General features: G+C 42.8%; 2 protein-coding genes across 4 annotated transcripts in view; both read right to left on the bottom strand.

Annotated features, from left to right (window-relative positions):
* Nucleotides 1-1,467: 1,467 nt before the first annotated feature.
* Nucleotides 1,468-10,656, bottom strand: si:dkey-156n14.3 (zinc finger protein ZXDC). Its single transcript, XM_041034905.1, has 10 exons — nt 8,640-10,656; nt 8,066-8,218; nt 7,554-7,632; nt 5,484-5,614; nt 5,121-5,291; nt 3,539-4,326; nt 3,092-3,182; nt 2,803-2,975; nt 2,511-2,612; nt 1,468-2,288 (listed from the first exon to the last, which is right to left on the bottom strand). Exons 1-10 carry the CDS (start codon nt 10,645-10,647, stop codon nt 2,202-2,204), a joined length of 3,783 nt encoding a protein of 1,260 aa, XP_040890839.1. The 5' UTR covers nt 10,648-10,656; the 3' UTR covers nt 1,468-2,201.
* Nucleotides 10,657-14,828: 4,172 nt separating this feature from the next.
* The window catches only part of LOC121179841 (copine-9-like), a 129,176-nt gene continuing 122,777 nt past the window's right edge, over nt 14,829-21,227 (bottom strand). For all 3 annotated transcript variants that reach the window (XM_041034909.1, XM_041034908.1, XM_041034910.1), the window contains exons 20-21: nt 17,183-17,256; nt 14,829-15,100 (exon numbers count right to left, since the gene is read on the bottom strand). In XM_041034909.1, the coding sequence (XP_040890843.1) occupies nt 14,885-15,100; nt 17,183-17,256 (290 nt within the window). In that variant the 3' untranslated portion in view covers nt 14,829-14,884. The remainder of the gene's footprint in view (nt 15,101-17,182; nt 17,257-21,227) is intronic.

The following is a 21,227-nucleotide window of genomic DNA, read 5'->3' as shown; positions in this document are numbered from 1 at the left end:
CTCTCTCTCTCTCTCTCTCACACACACACACACACACACACACACAACACACACACACACACACACCTAGAGCAGCTGTTGCCTTGCTAACTTACTTGATGGTCAGCTGAAGTCAAATTGTCTTGGGACATAAAGTTCAAACATCTCTAATGTTACTGAGTTAGCTAGCATGTGTGTCTACGGTGGAGGAGCTGGTCAATGCAAACATTAGCTGCTGACTTGTTAGCGAGAAAGCTAGTGTAAGTGAACATCAAACAGTCAAATGTTAAGTGGTAATGTCAACATTTATGTCTTACAAGCTTGTGTCATTGAGTTGACTCATTGGAACTGCGCCTGTTGCGAGGTCAGAGGTCAGGGTCTGCTGTGCATTTTCTTGTGATGCCATTACCACTCTGACAGTTATTGTAACATTACTATTTTTTTTCCAACTATCATCCCAAAATTAATTTACATGCTCTCCAATCCTTTTTTTTTTTTTTAATTGGCTCCAGGATGACAGGAGGTCCTTAAACTGTATCCTAGCACCTGATGGAATATTTTTATACTGCTCTGATGGTACTTTCGCCTAAAGTTGGCCAGTGTGTTTCTGAAACTGCTGATCTTTTCACACACAACAGTCTCTAGAGTTTCTACTCAGAATGGAACTAAAAACAAAAACCACCCTGTGAAAAAGCAGCTCTGAGGACGGAGACAGCTTGTTGATGAGAGAGAAAAGGCCAGACTGGTTGGAGCTGACAGAAAGGCTACGGTGATTCTTTATAACTGTGGTGAGTAGAACGAACAACACGTTCAACCTCAACGTGGATGGTCTACAACAGCAGAGACCACGTCAGGTTCCAGTCCGCTCAGCCAAGAACAGAGCTCTGAGGCTGCAGTGGACACAGGCTCACTAACACTGGACAGATGAAGACTGGAAAACCGTAGCCTGGTCTGATTGATCTGGATTCCTGCTGAGGCTACAGATGGTGGGGTCAGAACTTGGCATCAACAGCATGACCCAAATTGGCTTGTGTCAACCATCCAGGCTGCTGGTGGTGGTGGTGTGATGGTGTGGAGAACATGGCTCACTGTGGGCCCTTTGCTGTGTCGCTCCAAACTGTGATCAGGTGCATCCTGATTGCTTAAAGAATCCTAGAGATGTGTCTGGAACACGGGAGTTCACCTGAGGCACAGATCAGGGCAAGGGTATAAAACCATTCGCTCCGTGTGCATGCAGCCTGAGGCTGAGGTGACGGTTCACCTTTCAGTACGACAGTGACCAGTAGCAAACAGCCAAGACACACTGGAGTGGCTTACTGTCCTTGAGTGGACCAGTCAAAGTCCAGACTTAAACCCCACAGAACATCTGTGCAGGGACCTGAAGATGGAAGTTCACAGTGTGCAAAAAGTGAAGGGGACTGAAAATTATCTGGTCAAAGTGAAAACACAGCATATGATGATAAGTGAAAAGAGGGCCTCTGCACAAACTGTTCTGATTGTGCTATAATTCTTTAATTCATCTCTTGTTTGGCTCTGCCATTCTGTAAACCCACAGCTAAATAATAAATAAACATGAAATTATTACAAGAAAGTAGTAACTCATGACATACTGTATATAAACACATGAACAGGCATGTTTTTCAACATGAACTTGCTACTTGCCATAGAAAAATAAATCTAACAAAACTTAAGAAATCAAAATGGCAACGAATAAAGCAGATAACCTGCCGGTGGAGTTGTGCACAGTGTGAGGTGTCTGTAAGGCAACTGGAGCGTAGACGGCACACTGAGTGTGCGTGAGTGGCAAAGTGGCACCATGGATTAGACACCCATACTGTTAACACCCACAGGACGTAGAGGAATAGGGAGCCTTTGATGTGTCTTTTTGACGTGAGAGTGCTCTCAGGTTTGATTTTGGTACAAAATGGACTTTAGAAATAAACACATAATAATCCTCGGAACAAATAATCCTCATACCCTCCTCTCAAGGTGCATTATCTGTAAAGTCATGCCCACCCACCCCCCCACCCCCCCACCCCCCCACCCCAACCATATTGACCACATGTCCAAAAAGGCTTTCAAAGTCCTGGGAAAAGACAGGTCAACAAATTTGATGGAGTCAAACATCTCAAGGTATGTTTGCTGATGTAAACCGTGGACAGTGATGAGGTACCAGAGAGAGATCGATCACTGCAGCAGACCTCTGACCTGCAGCTCTGTGGTCACTCCAAGTCCTGAAGGTTGATTGTGCTTCCTGTGAACTGGGAGTTGTCGGACCCGTTGTCGTCCTCGGCCATCACTGAAGGTTCCTGTGAACACAGAGTCACAGTGGTGACTGAAAGGCCAGTCAGAGCTTAGCAACGGCATCTGAGTAATTGAGTTATTTCTGTTCTCTTCTTATAATTATTTATCACTTTGTCATTGTTAATAAATTATAACTTCACTGTATCACCAAGTGGACTTGTGTGACTCTGCTAGCTGTGTTGCTGTAAATAAGAGGCATCAGAAATTGCAGATGAAAGCTGACTCACCTGTAAAATGTTGACAGGCAGGTCGACAGTGAGCTGGGAGTGGGAGCTGGAGGGCTGAGAACTCAGCTGGAAGGCCAGATCGCCATCGCTGCCTGGATCGTCCTGCATGTACACACCCTTTGATCAGCACGTCATTCAACAACAGTGATGCTGTATGTGCCACCACATTTAGACAATGCTTCTCTCAGCACAGGTCAAAGGATTATTTCAATGTCAGGTGACTACATCAGATCTAGCACACAGACTAGCTGGGAAGCCAACTGTACTGTAGTCAGATGTCTGGGGATCTCACCTGCAGCAGCTGAATCTGGACATACTGGGCCCCGGTGACAGGGTCGCGCAGAGTCAGGCCCCCATTGGCTGTTGCGGCTCCTTCACCATAACGAGCACCAGAGGGAGCCAGCGGTGCTGGAACAATGGCAGCCTTGGATCCTTTAGTTTTCCTCTGGCTCGATCCTGAACTCCCTGGGTTGGACAAAGACAACATCGCCATGACTCTGTTGTACAGTCACTTTAGTCTCCGTTCACTCTGAGAGAGGAACATTAAATAAAAGCCTGAAACTGGTTAATGTGAGTGTTACCAGAGGAGGCTGATGGGCCTCTTTGCTGCTTCTTCTTCTTCTTGGCCAGCTGGATGGCTCTGTAGTCCGTCCTGGCTGAGCCGCCACTCTCCTGACACACAAAATGGATATGGATTAGGACTGCAGCCAGTTAATTTTATTATCACTTACTGTGCCAATCATTTTCCAGATTACAGATCAACTGTTTGGTCAATAAAATGTCAAATATATATCTATCATAATTATGCAGAGCCCAGCAACTCTTCAAATGTCTCATTCTGTCCAAATAACCAAAGCTGATAATGGCAGATATTTGTGCAATTTCCCAAACGTCCTACCCTTTCACAGTAAAGAACACAAAAAAGCAAATGTTCAGCATTTCCTCCGGAACTGTACACTTTGCAGAGGTTATAAATATCTCAATTTTCAATTAAAGACAGCCCAAAAAAATGCTGTGTAGCTACTCACTAGGAAGCTGCTTGGTGACACAGCGTTGAGTTCTGGGTCTTTCTGAGGGCTGAAGCTGCTGCTGCTGTGAGTGGGGAAAACAAACTGGGTGAGGACTTTTCCTCCGTCCGGAGGCCCCAGCACCTCCACACAGCCCAGCAGAGGCCCCGCTCCTCCCTGCCCACCAACCTCCACCACCGTAGAGGGTGAGGCCAGGAGCTCAGCCACAGGAGCGACAGCCAGGGTGGCTGTGGCCTCCACGCTCAAAGCGCTGGAGGAGCTGAGTGGGTGCTGCAGAGAGGGGTCTACAGTGGTACCAGCACCCTGCATGCTGAGAGCTGTAAGGGTTCCCAGCGCCTCCGGGGTAACCGTCTGCACATCATCCAGGTTCAGGGTGCCCTGTGGGGGCAAGACGTCACCCACTGTTCCCTCCAGACCGTGGTGGGGGCCCATGTCAGCACTGGCTGCAAGGATAAGAGGGTCCACAGTCTTTGCCAACGTGGTGCTAGTGCTGGTACCGAGTGTGGTCCCAACTGAGGAGGGGTCGATGGTGAGGATGCCTGAGCTGACCAGGGAGAGGTCCATGGTGAAGGTGCCATTAGAGCTGCTACCACTGACAGGAATTCCCACTCCGATACCAGCAGTGGGCGCAGTGCCTCCAGGCACAGCGGAGAAAAGAGAGCTGAGGTCCAAGTTGGTCAGTTGGTCGCCTCCAGCAATACCAGGCCCAGCAACTGTTGTAGAGTTGGAGCTGATGAGCTCGCTACTGGGGGTCAGGGTGGGTGTGGTCTCCATTTGGTTCAGGACATCTGGGATGGATAAGAGGGAAAAGTCACAGGATCGTAAACATTTCCCCTCAGCATCTACTGAATTAGCTATTTTAGTTTGGGAAAACCGTTTTAGACCAACTACGCTTGTGCCAGTTGGTTATCAGAGCTGTTGATGACTGAAGACACAAACAGAAAAATCTTTTCCTGATGATTCTAATGAACAAACTCCATTACTCAGCACAACTGACTGTGCTCTTAATTTAAAGCAAACCATTGCTGTTCCCTGTCCATCTGTCCATCCTGACAAGTGAGCTGTGCAATCTGACAACTCTCTGTATCTCTATATGCCCACAGGTACTGCTTGCTTCTAGCCAATGCATGTGTGTCCATGTTCGCCCAACTTGTCTATAAATCATGCATAACCCCTGCTGCAATATCTTTGTGTGTGTGTGTGTGTGTGTGAGTGTAAGACAGAGAGAGAGAATATAAGGCAGTGTCTTTACTGTCAGAGACACAAAGCAGAGACAGATCCTGCCCAAACAGAGACTCAGTGACCACAGTCTAATCATGGAGAAAGGATGACGCAAAGCGTCTCAGCTCCCATCAGAGGACAGAGTCTGTGGTCACTGAGTAACTGGTGAGGTAAAGCCAAAGATGCACTTCCTCTTTAAATGAGACAAATATAATGACAGTGACAAACAACAGATTCTATTAGGAGAGGAACATGCAGCGTATTTAACTACACAATACATAACCTGAAGAATACATAACAACATCTCAACTGTTTTGGTGCATTGTTCTAGTTCTGCTAAAGCAGGCTAATATTTACTAACCGGGACTGAGGTGGTGGTGTTTGAGCATGTGGCTCTTAAGGCTGCTGCGGGAGGAGAAATGCTTGGAGCAGTTGGCCACAGGACAGCGGGTCCTCAGGGTGCTGGTGTCCTGCTTATGCTTCTTGGAGTGGATGTACAGGCTGCTGCGCGCTGAGAACTTGGCATTACAGCCTGAAGGAAACCACACCGGAGACAAATGTCATAACAGGATTACTGGTTCCCGAAAATGTGAAATGGAAATGGAAAAACTTCTCTCGGTTCATTTGCAACTAATCAAATAAGTCTTATTTGATTTTAAAACAACACGCACAGTATAACCACTGACTTTCTCCCACACATTTTGCTCCTGCTTCCTGTACCTACCTTCTGCGTGGCACTGGAAGGGCTTGGTGCCCAGATGGGTGATACTGTGACCCTTGAGGTGCTCCGCCCGGGTAAAGGACTTTCCACAGCCCTCCTCTTTACAGACAAAGCGACGGTCATCATCATGTTTCCTGATGGACATAGAGAAGACGACTGTGGTCAAGTATGACATTCTCATACATCATTAGGTTTAATGGGTGGACTAACAGCAGGGCTGGATACTGGCACTGATCCAATTTCAGAAAATCCAGAACGGAAAAATTCCAATATGGTTCAATTCAATTCAGTTTGATTTGATTCTTGATGATTGAGTTACATCAGTGTGTAAAACAACTAAAACACAATCCATCTATATTTTTAGACCTACATGTGTAAAACAGTTAAGCATAAATAATACAAAATCTGCACCATTTACAAAGGCATCATCATTTTACATATTTTAATTAAAAATTTATATCATATAGACTGTCAGTAGAAAATGTAAAGCAGGTAAAGTCTATTTGTACAGCACCTTTCATAGACACAAAAACACAGTCCTTAGAGTCATTAGAAAATACACTATTAATAACAATATAAAAAATAGCAATGATAACAAATGGCACAGAGCTGACAGTTAAAAACCACATCAACAACAAACAAAAGAGGACAGAGACACAGAGACAAGCACAGGTGTTCCAAACACAACTGAGGAAGTAAGCCAATAAAAGCAATAAATAAAACTGAGCAGCTACCAAAGGCCTGTCTGAACAAACACATTTTCACAAAGATCTCACAGGCATCTGGGGATTGCAACAATATGGGAAGCGAATTCCATAAACTGGGTTAAACAGCCTGAAAAGCACAGTGACCTCTGGTTTTATAGTGGGTTCAAAAGACAGCCAGTAATTTTTGTTCAGCAGACCTAAGATCCCGATTGGCCATAAAAGGGAGGAGGAGGTCAGTGATACATTGGGGTGTCTGACCACACACATGCTTCAACTAAGTACAGCAGATCCACTTTAATTACTACTTTGAGGGCAGACATGGCAGAAACAGAAACTCTGCTTCCTACTTCCTGTGGACTGTTTGTGTTGACGAGACATCTGTCTGGTATGTGCATACAGCTGGGCAGACAGGGTGAGTTACCGGGCAGGTACAGACTGAATAAAGCTGAAGCCACACACTGTTCAGTCGACTTCCGTGGCTTATCATTGGCTACATCTTGTATCACTGGCTACAAGCTGTCTCTCCAACAAACAAACCAAGAGCGCAGCTAAGCATGCAGTCGTTTTTTCAGTCTGTTCCTCTTGTAGATGTAATCTCTAGAGTTGATATAAGATAGGATGGCTCGCTGACTCTGGCTGAGTCATAACAGTCCCAGAAACTGTGGACTGAATAAAGTAGAAAATTTTGGCTCAACTGTTTAAATGGGATGTGGTTTAATACGATCTGGTGTTTAAATCTGTGAATGTATTTAATTAAAATAAATTTAGATAAATACATCATGTATTCCCTCTGCTCAATGGATATCTATTTCTTTCTTATTTTTTTTTAATCTTATTTCTAATTTCTACCATCCGGGGGTCCAATAAGATTCAGATCTCTAAGAAACTGTATTAAACACACATTTCTTGCTGAAGACCAGCTCAGTTTGGAAGCCAACATTTTTAGGAAGTAGAGAAACATACATCCCAATGCATCTACCTCAAGACGGAGGGCGTGCACAGAAAGAACGCAGTCAGAAAGTAATCAAGTTAAATCATTTACATGGTATGATTTTTATTTTGATCAGTTTGTGAACACGTTTCAACTTTTCATGGGTCTGGCTGAGGTTCATTTTTATTCTCTCTGAGCTTTTATACAGATTATAATCAGAATATTATATATGTAAAGTACCTTGTGTTACTTCTAACTTAAAATAACCTTTTAGCGCACATTGTAATAACTTAATTTCCACAGTACAACATGATAACATTTAGTGAACATGAACATGTTTACTGATATATATACACACACACACATTTATATGAATATATTACATACAAATGCATATATTTGTTGTCCTACTCCTTCACATATTTGACGACTTACCGTTTGTGCCGGAGTAACTTTGACATGCTGGTGAAGGACCAGGCACAGCCCTCCGAGTCACAGACAAAGGGTCTCTCACCTGGAAACAAGGAAATTGTTAATTTACCAGTTCACATCATCTGAGGCTGATACCACCAACACATTTTAGCTGGCAATATGCTAGGTTTGGGATTAATCCAGTCTTTGTGGTATCACAAAGCTGGTCGAGTTTTAACCAAAGTAACCCATGCAGTACGGTTCATACAATTCAGTTCCGGGACATTCTTAGTCTTGTGAGTGAGTGAACAGACAGCAACACATTCACAGCAACATGTGATTGGGGAATGACTTATTCTGTAAAAAAACAGCCTCAAACAGCTCTGTAGCCTGAATGCTAACTACTGCAGAATTAAAAAGCAAGGTTTGACTAGAGCCACGAGTCGCCGGTCCTCCCACTTAAGGAGCATGAGAGCCTCCAGCACAAAGCAGCGGGGAGGCAGTGTTACTGACACTCAAATCTAATATCTGCTTACCAGTGTGACTCCTCATATGGATCTTGAGGCGACAGGCCTTGTCATACATCTTATCGCAGCCTGGGTAGGTGCAGCTGAAGTGGCCTGTTTCTCTGAAGTGAGTGCGATTATGTGAGAAGAGGGCACTGAAGGTGATGAAGGTTTTCTCACAGCCTGCAGGAAGATAATGGAAGACTGAAAAGTGCATTTTGTACCAAGAACATATGATCAGCTATTAGATTTTTACACATTAACCTAATAGCAGCAGTGGGATTTTAAAAATTCAAAGTCCTGCATTTAATTCTGGAGCAAATTTTTTAGTTAACATTACACAGGCTTCCCGAACAGCAGTCAGTGAGAAGTAAAGCATCAGGCTGATGGAGCAGGTAAACATGACTGTAATGTGTGTGGTTTTCTAGCATCATCTTACACATTAACATTTCCAAATCCTGTGTGCAACTTTTAAAAGGCTTTCCATCGAGGCAATTTGCTTCTTATCCAGTGCAACCTTTGTGGGGTTGTACAACACCAGACAGCAGCAAGTGAAATAAGTGCACACAGAATAGATAAGACATTGAAAATTAGCTTGTGTTACCTGGGAATTCACACTTGTGGGGCCTCTGGGGCTCAAAGTGGACCCTCTGGTGATTGGTGAGCCGTGCAGCACTGCGGAACTTCTCACTGCAGATCTCACAAATGAAGGAATTGTCATGTTCATGGACTTTGACATGAGCCTTAAGGTTGTACACTGTGGTGAAACGTCGCCCACAGCCTTCGAACTGGCAGGTATGCGGCCGCTGCTTGTCATGGGACTGAAGATGCCGCTTTAGTTTGTAAGAGGTGGCAAAGGCCCAGCCGCAGCCCTCCACGGTGCACTGGTAGGGCCGTGGGTCCCCTGCATGGTTCAGGAGGTGAACTTTAAGCTTTTGACGTGCGTCAAATGTGCTGGAGCAGCCAGGCTCCGGGCAGCCAAAAGAGGCCACAGTCTCTTTCTTAGACCTGATAGGTGGCACAGACTGGAAGTCCTCGTTGTCGCAGTCCCCCACAGTGCCTTTGGGGGACGGGGTGACCAGGTCAGCCTCTGTGACAGCACACAGAGCCCCAGCCTCCTGCTTGACGGTGGAACAGGAGTCCAGGGAAGTGCCCAGCTCTGACAACGAGCAGTCATCCACCAAAGCCAGCTCTGAGTCACTCACAGACAAACCAGGTCTGGGCTCTTCCTGCTGGCTGGTGCTGGACACCGCTAGCGTGCTGATCTTCCCGATGGATTTTGTGCCACTGTCATAATTAAGAAGAACAATATCTTCATGGTCTTTCATGCCTAGATGCTCCTTCAAGCTAACCATGTCATCCTCTTTGTGTACATGCCCCTCTGGTGGGGCAGCGAGAGTCAGTACCCCGTTTTCTATGGTTACTATGATGCTTTGGTTGTTTATCGTGATAGTTCCGGAAAAGGTTTCGCTGGCAGGCGGACTTGTGGAGGCCCTGGCTGGGTTTGTACTGTCCTGCAGCCCCGTTGAGTCTGAAATAAAGTCTGAGGTGTCCATGGCCTCCACGATGCCCGAGTTCCCTGAAATCAAGGCACTGCCCTCGTCAATACGGGACTGCGGCGAAAGATCCCTGACCAGTTTGCCTTCATCGTTTTCGGTACAAATCTGGCCACAAATCTTATCGCCATATTTGTTTGTCAAAACTACGTCTTCGACAGTGTGGTGACAGGCAGCCTGATTAGCATTCACCGCGGTAGAATTAGCTTTTAGTAAACTGAAAACATGCTCAGTTTTTTTCAAGGCCTGGGTATCAAGACAGTTCAAGTTATCGTTAGATTCACAGAGAAGAACGCTACTGCTGTTTCCAACCTCCATGGAGCCACAGGGACCTGCTTTAGAGCACTCCTGCTTTTTTATTTTATCGCCGTCCTCAGATGATACATCCGGTTGGTGTTTGCATGTCTCGCTGTTGCCATCCTCTTGAACAACATTAAAAACAACATACAATTCCTGGGTGCTTCTGTCTGCCCTGTTCTCTGTGCTGGAGCTCCCCGGCGCAGGAACGCCTCGGCTGGCCAGTAAAGGCTGCTTGAAGGCGCCGTCCTCACGCTGCTGCCGTAAAACTGGAAATGGTAACGTTAGCTGCCGCTGCGGCATCGGTTCCTCTTCCCCTTCAAACAGAGGCAGCGCCATTTGCATTATACTATCCACACTGTCTATACCGTACTTCCAGGTACTTCTGACGGACTCTTGAGGACCGAGTAGTGCGTTGAGATCATTTTCTTTCTCCGTGTTGACGTTGTGGAGTCCAGAACTCGGTCGGTTACCCGGTAAAATAGTTTTATCGGTTGGCTGCGGTTTGCTAACAGACAAACTCCCCGTCCCGCTGCCATTTTCCGCCAGTAGGCGAAACGTTGATGTCCTCGGCCTGGTGTTGTTGTTGCTGTCTCTTTGTGCTTCATGCGGCCCCAGTTGTCCGCCCGCTTCGTTTTCGGTGCAAATAAAACGAGGTCCCGATCCTGTCGCTGATCGAAGTGGAGGCGAAGTGGTTCTATGTAGGGCGCCATGTTGAGAGTGAATGTTTTGGGCATCAGATAGCCCCTGAATTTCCATCTTGGTATCCCTGTAGCAGCGACACAGAAAAGGCCCGCCCCAGTAGACGGAGGTGATCCACAGAGCCACTACACAGTTTACAGCAGGCCGAGTGATGCTTTCAGGGCCACCGTGGAAATGCTGGTGGGGAAGGCATCCTGGATGACCCGTGAAGCGATATTATTTATGAACTACCAACACGCTTCAAAATTGTGCATTTTCTCTGTGAAGTTTGGCGATTCAACTTTTCATTGCAGAGTTTTTTTTAGATGCACAGGTTGGACTCTTGCTGCTAATGACGGTTTAGCCTTTAATTGCAATGTGAAACCAAAACTCTTATGATAAATCAACATTTCCAGCCCGTCAGTGTTTTTTTCCCTTCTACTTCCACTGAGAGGCAGTGTAGTACTGTAAAACACATTTCCTCCTCAGAGTGAAAACACTGTGGTTTCTCGCTTTCCTCCGTGATTAAACCAATATGAAGAGCAGAGCATCCTCACGGTTTAGACAGTGTTTATGATTCACTCTTCATTACGCATCCTTTACTGACCTTCACATTATGATGTTTCGATCGAAGAACATATCATGGATTAGAAAACGAAACAGGATATTAGATTTTAAAAAAGATCTTACCACACTCAAGAGATATAACTTAGTTTGACAGCTTTATAAGCTGTATGGGTTAACAGACAATATATAATTTGTATTGCACTTTATGGTATTATAATGGACTATGGGACTGCAGGAAAGTTATTGCAGTAGGGAGGTGGTTTGAATCTCCCTCTCTCCTTGATATCTCAGAATATGGTAGGAACAATTCGTTTCACTGTTAATAACTAGAAGAGGCAAAGCAGAATAACATTATTTATACACACTCACACACGTATGTTTGTATGTACGTGTGTGTGGAATAATGATTTTCATGGTAACAAACTGATGAATATTCCTATTACTGCATCTGACAGCTTTATGCGACATATATATATATATTTTTTTGGTCCTTTCTGTTAGGATGTGGGCTAAAGTGAAAAATAAAGAAATATAATTAAGCTTTGAAACATAGACACACCTCTGCAGAATGCAAAGAGAATCTTTATGACCCACTGCACACACAATCATATGCAACAATGTGATCCCATTTCCCATTTCTTAAGTTAATCCCCCAAAATAAAAAAATATTCGACAGTGCCTAAGGTGCTAGGCACAGACTACAGATGAGCCTTAAATAATATATTTATTTGGTTCCCAAGCAAAATATAGACAACAGTGACAAACATATAAATGATTTCTGACCAACAATGGAGACAAAAATAACAGAGACACATTTAGAGAGGATTGGAAAAAAATGGAAGGAAGACTGTTCACAAAAGATTCTGTACATCACTTTAGGTGTATTTACATTCGACCTACATGTACATGGAACACATTTGACTGAGGAGAAATAGTGAGCAGTAAATTGTCAGTGTAATTAACTAATACTGTACACACTGTATAGAAAGCTCAACATGCTTCATACAAAAATATCCAGAAAGTTATGTGACTTTGGGTTAGTGTACTTGTTGATCAGAACACACACGTGCATGCATGTTTCAAACACTGAGTGATACAAATCTACCCTACTATTCATGTATCTCCTACATGTTTTGGATTATTAAATTGGCAGTTCCTTCAAGTATACTGTACACAATAACAGTAGAAACAGAAAGAAGGCTCCTGCACAGTACACAAGTCAACACACATGGGAATATTGTTTGAAGTCATTTTCAGATATGAATAAAGATACAGATAGTTTTCCTAAACAAGTACAATCATTGGCAGCATATCAGCCAAATAAGCATGCAAAATAACATGGATTTCCTGTGTTGTCATATAAAAATAGAGTCCTCCCTCACACATACTTGTAGAATTATGACAGAAATAAGGCCACATATCCTTTTCCTTTCAGATACAACGTGACACATGCCCACTAATCCAGATGGATGCTGATGAAACCATTCATTATTGTTATTATTGGCTTGAAAGAAACCTCTCCAGCTTTATACTATTTGTGTTGCTGTCAGGTTCAACCATTCCTCCGCGTTTCAAAGGTCAGAGACAAAAGGATCTAACCAGACACCACAGTATGTGTTTCTAGGAGTCAAAATGAGAGAAAGCGAGCTCAGCCTGTTACAGTAAATCCTATCTGTGGTTTCTAGTCAAGCACTAGCTCACTTTTGCGTGAATCATCCATGCACACAGCAAAGGCATAAAAAATAAAATCAGTCTGAGGAAATACAATATTCACTGCCAGTCAGCTGGTTGATACAGCTGCTGTTGACAGGCAGACACAGGTAATCAGCAGCTATATATCAAACAGCAGGACTGATGAGGGAAAAGTGTGCATACATTTTCAAACGCAGTCAGCACATTACAACTCTCTGAAGACAGTCTCACTGACACAGCACTATGCACTCGGTTGTCCGTTTATTAGCTACACCTACATAAAACAAATGCAATCTAACACAACAGCCCTGCAATACATCCATGAAGGTTTTAATGCTCAGGTTATGTTAGAACTGTGTTACAGAGGTGTTGAACTCTATGATCATTTTCTGCTGTTTGTGATTCCGTTCAGTTGTACTGAATTATAATGATAGGTGTTTCTATTATTTTGTCCACCCCATTCAATTCAATGGAGGGAGGCTAAATAACAGAAACGCCTCTGTATAATGTAATACAGGTCAACAACACCACAAACTACATCCTCCAAAATGATCATAGAGTATAAATCAACAAGAGTTTAACACAGTCTCAATAAAAACACATTACAACCTTCATGGATGTATTGCAGTGTTGTTGTATTAGATTACATTCGTTTTATGAAGGTGAACCAAACAAACTGAGAGTAAACCAAACCTCTTTCTCCACTTCAATCTTCTTCTTCCTCTTTGCAGGAAAAAATAAAGAAAAGTAAAGGTGACCCTGACGCTTTCACACATTCTCTGCTACATATGAAGTATTCTGGACTGTGAAATGCACCCTGACCAGCACTATTCATTACATACAGGTACATGCTCCAGACAGCCTGAGACAGAGGCACCCAAACCTCATGAATGATTCATCCCAAATGAAAGCTCCAGCTGAAAGAGTTACAATTTAAAGGAAGAAGGTGGACAGCAGCGTGCACAGATATGGTTATGTCCAGATTTGCAGCCAGGGCTGAAATAATTTGCACTGCCTGATGTTGTTAAATCCTACTGTTGCTGGAGGAAGTGGAGACGCTGGAGTGGAGGATATTTCAGTCTCTTCTCCATCTCCAGTCAGTTTCATGGCCTTATATATTCTTATATATTTCCTGCTTTCAGGAGGTGCTTACAAGCACCCTCCTTCATGTCCATGTGGGATTAGTTTAGACTTGCCAATGCCCCATCTCTGAATGTTGACCTTGAAATGTAGAGCATTCATCAACCCTTGAAAAAAAAACTTATTTGAATTTCATGTTCAGCATAGAATAATATACAGCATACACTTTCATGAAGCAATAAAAAGAACTGGTGTCCACGAGCGCTCAGATGCCACAACCAGGACAGGATTTAATTTCTCCTGGACTATTTTCAGTTCCCTGTGTTATTGTCAAGCCTTTAAAAAGCCCTGAGAATTAATAAATAAGGAAAGGGACATCCGTCTCAGTGCTGTCTTTCTTTACAATTGATAGAAATTAAATTTCTGGCTACTTCAGGATTTATAGCTCTATTAGATTAGACACTCACCACGTGAGCTGGAACAGTTCAGAAACTGAAGTGGGGTGGATGGAGACTCCACTTCAGCAGGAGAAGTCTGGTTCTTATAAAAGGTCCATGGTGGCTTTTGTCTCTTATTTGAAATGTTGGAACTGATGATAGAGGAAAAACTTGCTAATGTACTTTTAAAGCCTATGATTTAAATGCAGTTGTGTGTCATTGCAGAGCTGTGTGTTGCACCTGCAGAAGGAGTATCGTGTTTGGTGCTGACAAAAGTCAGAACGAGAAACGTTAAAAGGATCTGAAGTGTATTTTCTGCACTTCTGATGCGGGTCTCGTCAGAGGAAACCTTGCCACAAACATTTTTAATGGAATGTGTTCTCTTCTGTTGGTATCCCTTTAAATTTACTGTGGAAACAATCCTGACTTGGTTACTGTCAACCACCCCTGAAACCATGCAACACACACAAGTACACACACAGACACAAACACACATCTCTGTTTGCTCAAATTGCACACTACGTACAATGCCCGTATTTTCAGGCATGCATGTTGCGTTCCTTGGTGGTGCTTGTGGTGGTGGACACTGAGGGAGAGTCAGAGGTGGCGGGCAGGGGGGGCCGGGGTTCGATCCCCCGACTCTTCATGAAGGACAGCAGCTGGTCGGGGATCTCTGCCAGGACGTCCTTGGCCAGACGGGCCATGCTCAGGACCTGGTTGCCTGAGCGGTCGATGTAGTCCCGGAAAGGTACGAACTGATGGGAAAAGGAAAATGGATGATGATGATGACAACAGGCAAATGTTCCTAAATTTGGTATTTGTTAAATTGTTTTGTTGTTGGTATCCAGTTTGTTGTTTCTATTGAAAATCAGTTTGGAGCTGTACTGAATTCAGTTCTGATTTTGGATTCATGGAAGAAGTTTGGCGCTTCAGTAACTGTGTGTAGGGTTAGGGTTACAATGGTGGTTACTCTCACATCAACACCTGTATAGTGTTTGTGAGGGAAATTCTTACATTCACTTAGTACATTGTGTGACTTTATGTTAAGTTTGCTGACACGCGAGTGGGGAAGATTGGCTTTGTGATGTAAATTCTCCTCCATATACAAAACTCATGATTTGTTATACTCTTTTTTTTTAATCTGCGCAGAAACTCATTATTTGTTATCAGTGCTGACCAAAGTCAGTCTCTGATGAACCGTGACATAACCCGTCAGAAAACTGTTCGCTTCAGACCAGGATGTCATTGGTGTGTGAGGATGGACAATAAATATATTTACTTTCCCTGTCTTTTCATCTCACTCTGTCACCTGTCACTAGGATCCATAAGCATATGTATACATACGTACTACAGTGAACACAGGGAACGAAGGGATGTTGTCTTGGAGTCTGGGACCTGACCAGTAAGCTGATTTTCAGAAAGGATTTCCACATCATGTTCACAGTGTGGAAGACTAGAGCAACAGCTCAAAAGATTGCAGTGTTTCAGAGAACAGTTGGAAAAGTGGTGTAGGAGTGAAGGATTTTGGTTGTCACAGTCATAAAAAAGCTAATTAAAGCAAATCCTTCAAAGTAAAAACAAGAGCAAAACAGGTTTCTTTTCTTTTCTTTCTTTTTTAAAACATTATTATCAAAAAGAAATGAAAATAAAAATACCCCAGAATTTAAAAGTCATCGACAGCCTTAATCTGGTGGAAATAAAAAGAGTTTTTGCTTTAAAAACATCTTGTTTTCTTGTCTTCTGTCTCAAATAATATGCCAAGAATGGGATTCAACAGAAACAGGAATCCAAAGTCCAAATCAGAAGCAGAGAAGAACTGATAAAAGCGTCCCCAGTTTTCTATACTAGCTTGTTAACATGGCCCATTGTTCTGTGGACAAATTTGCAGACACGGTGAACTTCATCAGCATTTATCCCACACTCAAGTTAAATTTTGGGACATCTGTCCTTTCTTACCCAGTGTCTCATTCATTGAATTTCCATGCACTTAAGTAACCAGGTCAATCAGGAAATCAGGTTGAGCGAGTATTCAGGGAACATGTCTACATGCTGTGTAGTAACTTGGTTGGCTCTCTAATTGTGTTCTTCCAGAGCAGACTGAGGCAGGCAGGCAGAAGCTCCACTTCACTACACCAGGCGACTGTGTTATATTCAGGTGCAGTTGGACTTTGTGGGGTTTTTTTTTGGGGGGGGGGGGGGGGTTAATAGGAGGGTGCTTTGCTCTGTGTAATGATCTCTCCTTTCATCCAGCCACTCCTCTCCCTGCCTTTCCCTATCTGTAGTGCTGGCACAGAATGAATTATTGAATACTTGCTACTGGTATATTCACAAGTTTGATATGACTCAAGTTTACATTGGTAGACGCTGCCTACAGGAAATATACTCACACTCGTAAGACACTGACACCGAAGACTTTGGCCTTCTTCTGCCTACTTTGGTTGTATATGTTACCAAAATAACTGTCAGCCGTATAAATGAGAGCACTGCCACTTTTAATAACATTACAAACTGACTGCTGATTCTGTTCAGCTGCAAACCCGTACAAAGATACACACATAGCCTTAATACAATACTATCACAGATGATATTGACTTATGCCATTGTTCCCTGTGCTTTTGTGACCTGAAAGATGCTCAACACATTTAGAGGTATGCATCAGGTAGCAGGGGGAAAAACATCCTGACTTATCCTAGCTAGCTTTATTTCCACAAACCTCTGTGCTGCAGGATCCAATTTAGAGTCATGTACACCACACAGAGGATATAGGCTGAAGTTTAACAAAATAAAACTCCATGCTGGTCACAATGAAACAAGTGTATATGTAGAATATACTGCACCTGGACGATGTCTCTCTCAGCAAAGCGTCCCCTGGAGGACACTCTCACCTCATCCCCATCCAGCTCCTCCATAGCTGCAGACAACAATCACAACATTCAAATGTTAAGTATAGAGGTGTTAGATAAAGTCCGTCCCACATGCAGTTTGCTGAACAAACTAGACATGATGCAAATGTAGACAGCATGTCTTGTTTTCTGTGTCTGGGTTGAAGAAGAAAAACATATGCAGGATTATGAGTCTAAAAGTAAAAGGACTGGTGGAAACCTTGAAAGACAAAAAGAAAAAAAACAGAACTGGCAAAAAAAGAAAAAGAAAAAGAAAAAAGTCGAATCTGACAATTTTATTGAAAGGTGAGAGTGTTTAATATTTCTCAGTTCATTAATCAGCAAAAGTTAATCTTCTGTTGTCTTCAGAGATTTTTTTGAATGGAAACTACACTCACACATTTTGAAACATATCTCTCCACAGAGCCTGAAATATATGTGAAATGTATTCTTCGCAGCATGGAAAGACAAACAGAGAACAGAGAGAAGCAGAGATGGCAGAGGGGATGTTGCAAGTGAAAGCAGAATTGGTTATAATAAATTCTGATTTCTAAAGGCTGATCCCCACATGGTGCTTCCTTGGTTCTGACTGGGGCTGAGTCATGTGTGGAGGTTTACTCACCAAGAGAGCAGACCTGGGCAAATGGCAGCTGAATACATGTTGAGCGCAAAAATCACAAGAAGGGTGCTTTATTTATCCTATTTTGCAAGCAAAGTGTCTGCTTTTGAAGCTTTTCAAGCATCACAGAGGGTAAATCAGGCACACGTCAACAAGTTTTGTACGCTGAGTGACAGAATCTGCACAGCGTTTTGTCGAGCCCAGACTGGCACTGATTGAAGGCCAGCAAAAAGAATTTCAAAGACGATTTACCAAACACAGCACTGAAGCTGTGCTCTTGTCATTTTAATTCCTGCAAGTCTCTCATACATCAGTCTTATCTAATTCAAATAAAGTGAACTCGTGTCTGTACAGTATTCAGTGATTAAACTGGTGAGTAAGGTCGATGGATTTATTAATAAGTTCTTGTTGTCTTGTTGTCTCTCTACGCTCCTCTACATTCTGTGCTTCTACACCTGTGACGCTGCTTCAGTCGTCACACACAGCTTTTCACCTTTGACCACTACCTTCGCCCTGCACTGAATAACAGGTCCCAACCAACGCTCTCTGTTCTTTAAGCTACAACAGCTTCCTTATTAACCCTTTTCATCTGCTAATTTATGAAGGCTGACTGATAAGTTAGTGGCCTCAGGTAGAAGGAGATGAGTTATACAGCTCTCGTTACACATGCTCCATGACTGCTGCACTGAGTCTGTAAATGTGGGAGGGGACTATGTTGAAAAATAAACACTAGACATAAAAAGTTTTCCTTCTTCCTTATTCCACAAACTTATCAGTCACCCCTCGAATTTCCAATCATTTAGCAAATTAACCTGTGGAGTCTCTCTTTATTTTGCTCCTCTGTAAAGCAGACCGAACTTCACATTACATTAAGAACTTGCCTCAGCATGAACAGATCAAACTGTCCAGCTGGGAGGATCCAGAGATGGATTCATCATCTCAGGCACAGCGCCAGGATTTCAGTTTTGGATGGGCCAAAGTAATTTTGGCAGAGCTTTTTATTTACACAAGTTAATACTGTTTGCCTTCCCTTGATGGTTTCCAACTGGTAGTCTTGCTAAAACAGAAATGACTGATATGATGTTCTGGAAAAGCCAATAATTCGTCTGGTTGATTATGGCACATTTTAAATCTTTTTCTAAAACACTTTCACTGCTGAGATTATTGTTTACCTGAAACGGTTTGTATTTATTACGAGACGTATATAAAAATACGATGCTCTTTCATGTAACACACACATACAAAATGCGTACGCCTCATACCAATGTGAGAAGAAGCTCTAAGCTGAAGACGAAGAGACAGGGGCAGTCGCGGTGGATGAGCTCAGTGAAGGAAAGATGGGAATACATCCTTGTGAACTTGACTGACTTTGACCTGGGTGAAACTAGAAGCCTACTCCTTCAGTTATAGCCCCTCCTGTCCTGCCAACAGACCATGTCCCATATGGAGTCCACTCAGGTGCTGCCCAGTGTTAACTTGATTCTAGCTATCGGGCAGAGATGGTGGTGGAGACACCTGTGATGACGAGGCACAGGCACAGATTCTGGTTGACTCTGTTCTAATTATTTTAAGATATTAATAAATCAACGCCTGTTTGACTTAATTTATCCTTATCATCCAGCCATCATCTGCTGCTGAACAAACTCTGTAGTGTAACGTAAAATGGCCTGTTGTGATTGGTCCAGCCTTCACACATGATAGTAGTCTAATAAACATCTTTTACTTTTTAAAAAGGGACATTATTTTAAATTGTCTGTGTTTGAATATGAATTTTAATCACTTCTAATAAAAGTTATGGCAATATACGTTCTCCCAGTCATTTAGGAGGATCAGAAGTTTTTCTCCATAAGATTAAATGGTGATGACTAAGCAACGATCAAATTCAAATTTGGACACACACTCACACAAACATAAGTATGATCACATCAATAAACATTTTGTTAATGGTGCTGTCAGGTAAACACTAAAGTAGTGCCCTGGCACATTATCCACCTATGGGCGCTACACAAAATGGCAACATAGGATTGGCTGGGGACCAAGTCTGTCATGTGTTTAGGCCAATGACTGCATGAATTCTTTCATCTAATCTGATCACAGAGACCATCTCAAAAGACAAGAATATCATGCAGTTTGATCCCTGCAACAGTCTTATTTACAATGTAAAACAATCTGACTGAGCTGTTCAGCAGCTAGCCTTTAACTGTCTGTTTGATGCTGGGAAAGTAGTGTACAGTGGATGTATCACAGCTAATAAAGCTAATTAAAAATATAATGGTTAGTGCAACTTTAAAGAAATACTAGGGGTTTTTTGCCTTCAGGTTTCACTTTTGTAACTTCAGTTCTATTGGTAATGATATTTTTGTGCTGACCACAGTAATTGCTGAAATTTGGAAATTGGATTATATTATCATTATAATGATACAATTGTTATCCTAACTGAGAAAACTGATGTGTAGAGCTGTAAAAATGTAACCAAAGCTGTTATCAAGCACAGCTTTCCTTCAATAAACTGAACTGTGAAGGAAAACAATCTGACAGTTGAATTAAATACATGCTGTTATTGGCTGGTGTATAATTACACATCTAGCTTGTTGAAATGTTCTGTTTGAAAGGAAGAATTTCTCGACGTGTTCCTCAGTCAAATGGAAGACGTCTCAGAACATGAGAGACTACACCTGGGTCCATAGTCACAATGTGTTTATGCCAAGGCTAATGAAAATTAATACATTCTGGTAAATTTCAAATTACCATCTCACTCATCACAAAATGGGGAGAGAAAAACTACAGCTTTCTGTCTGTATGCACAGCTCAGAGCTGAACAGCACGGAGGAAAAACATTCATAACTATATCAAACCTCTTAACTTTGTACAACAGCTCATCATGACCCAGCAACTCTGCTGTGTGAAATGAATCTGTTTCATTTCAAGTTGTAATGTCACTGGAACCATTAAACATTACCATCTGAGAATCATTATTCTTTTCACATCAAGCTCCCTCTCTCCCACAGACAGTATTCAGTGCAGGAAATCAGAAAGGCAGCGTCTGTCTTTGAGCAGTGTGACCTCCTCAAATGTGATGAAGTTTGATGGTTTGTAATCTTTGATCAGAGAACAGCAGGTGGCTTTTCCACTTTAAATAACAAACAGTACCTCTGATTAGTGTGAAAGAGGGCGTGTTAAACTATTTGTTCTCTAAACTTCCTCCCCCTAAACAGGAGGAAGCCAGACTCCCTTTGAAAAGCAAAGAATTTTACATCTCCATGGAAACTGATTTAGTAAATAGGTCAAGGTGTCTGATAGACACAGTGTGTGCACATCTGAAGTCTTTATAAGCCTTGTGGTGTGCAGGATGACTAAAGCATGAATGTCCATAGAGGCATA

The sequence above is a fragment of the Toxotes jaculatrix genome, chromosome 3 (genome assembly GCF_017976425.1).
Source record: "Toxotes jaculatrix isolate fToxJac2 chromosome 3, fToxJac2.pri, whole genome shotgun sequence".
In the NCBI taxonomy this organism is placed as follows: domain Eukaryota; kingdom Metazoa; phylum Chordata; class Actinopteri; family Toxotidae; genus Toxotes; species Toxotes jaculatrix.
This window is presented reverse-complemented; position numbering and strand designations above follow the sequence as displayed.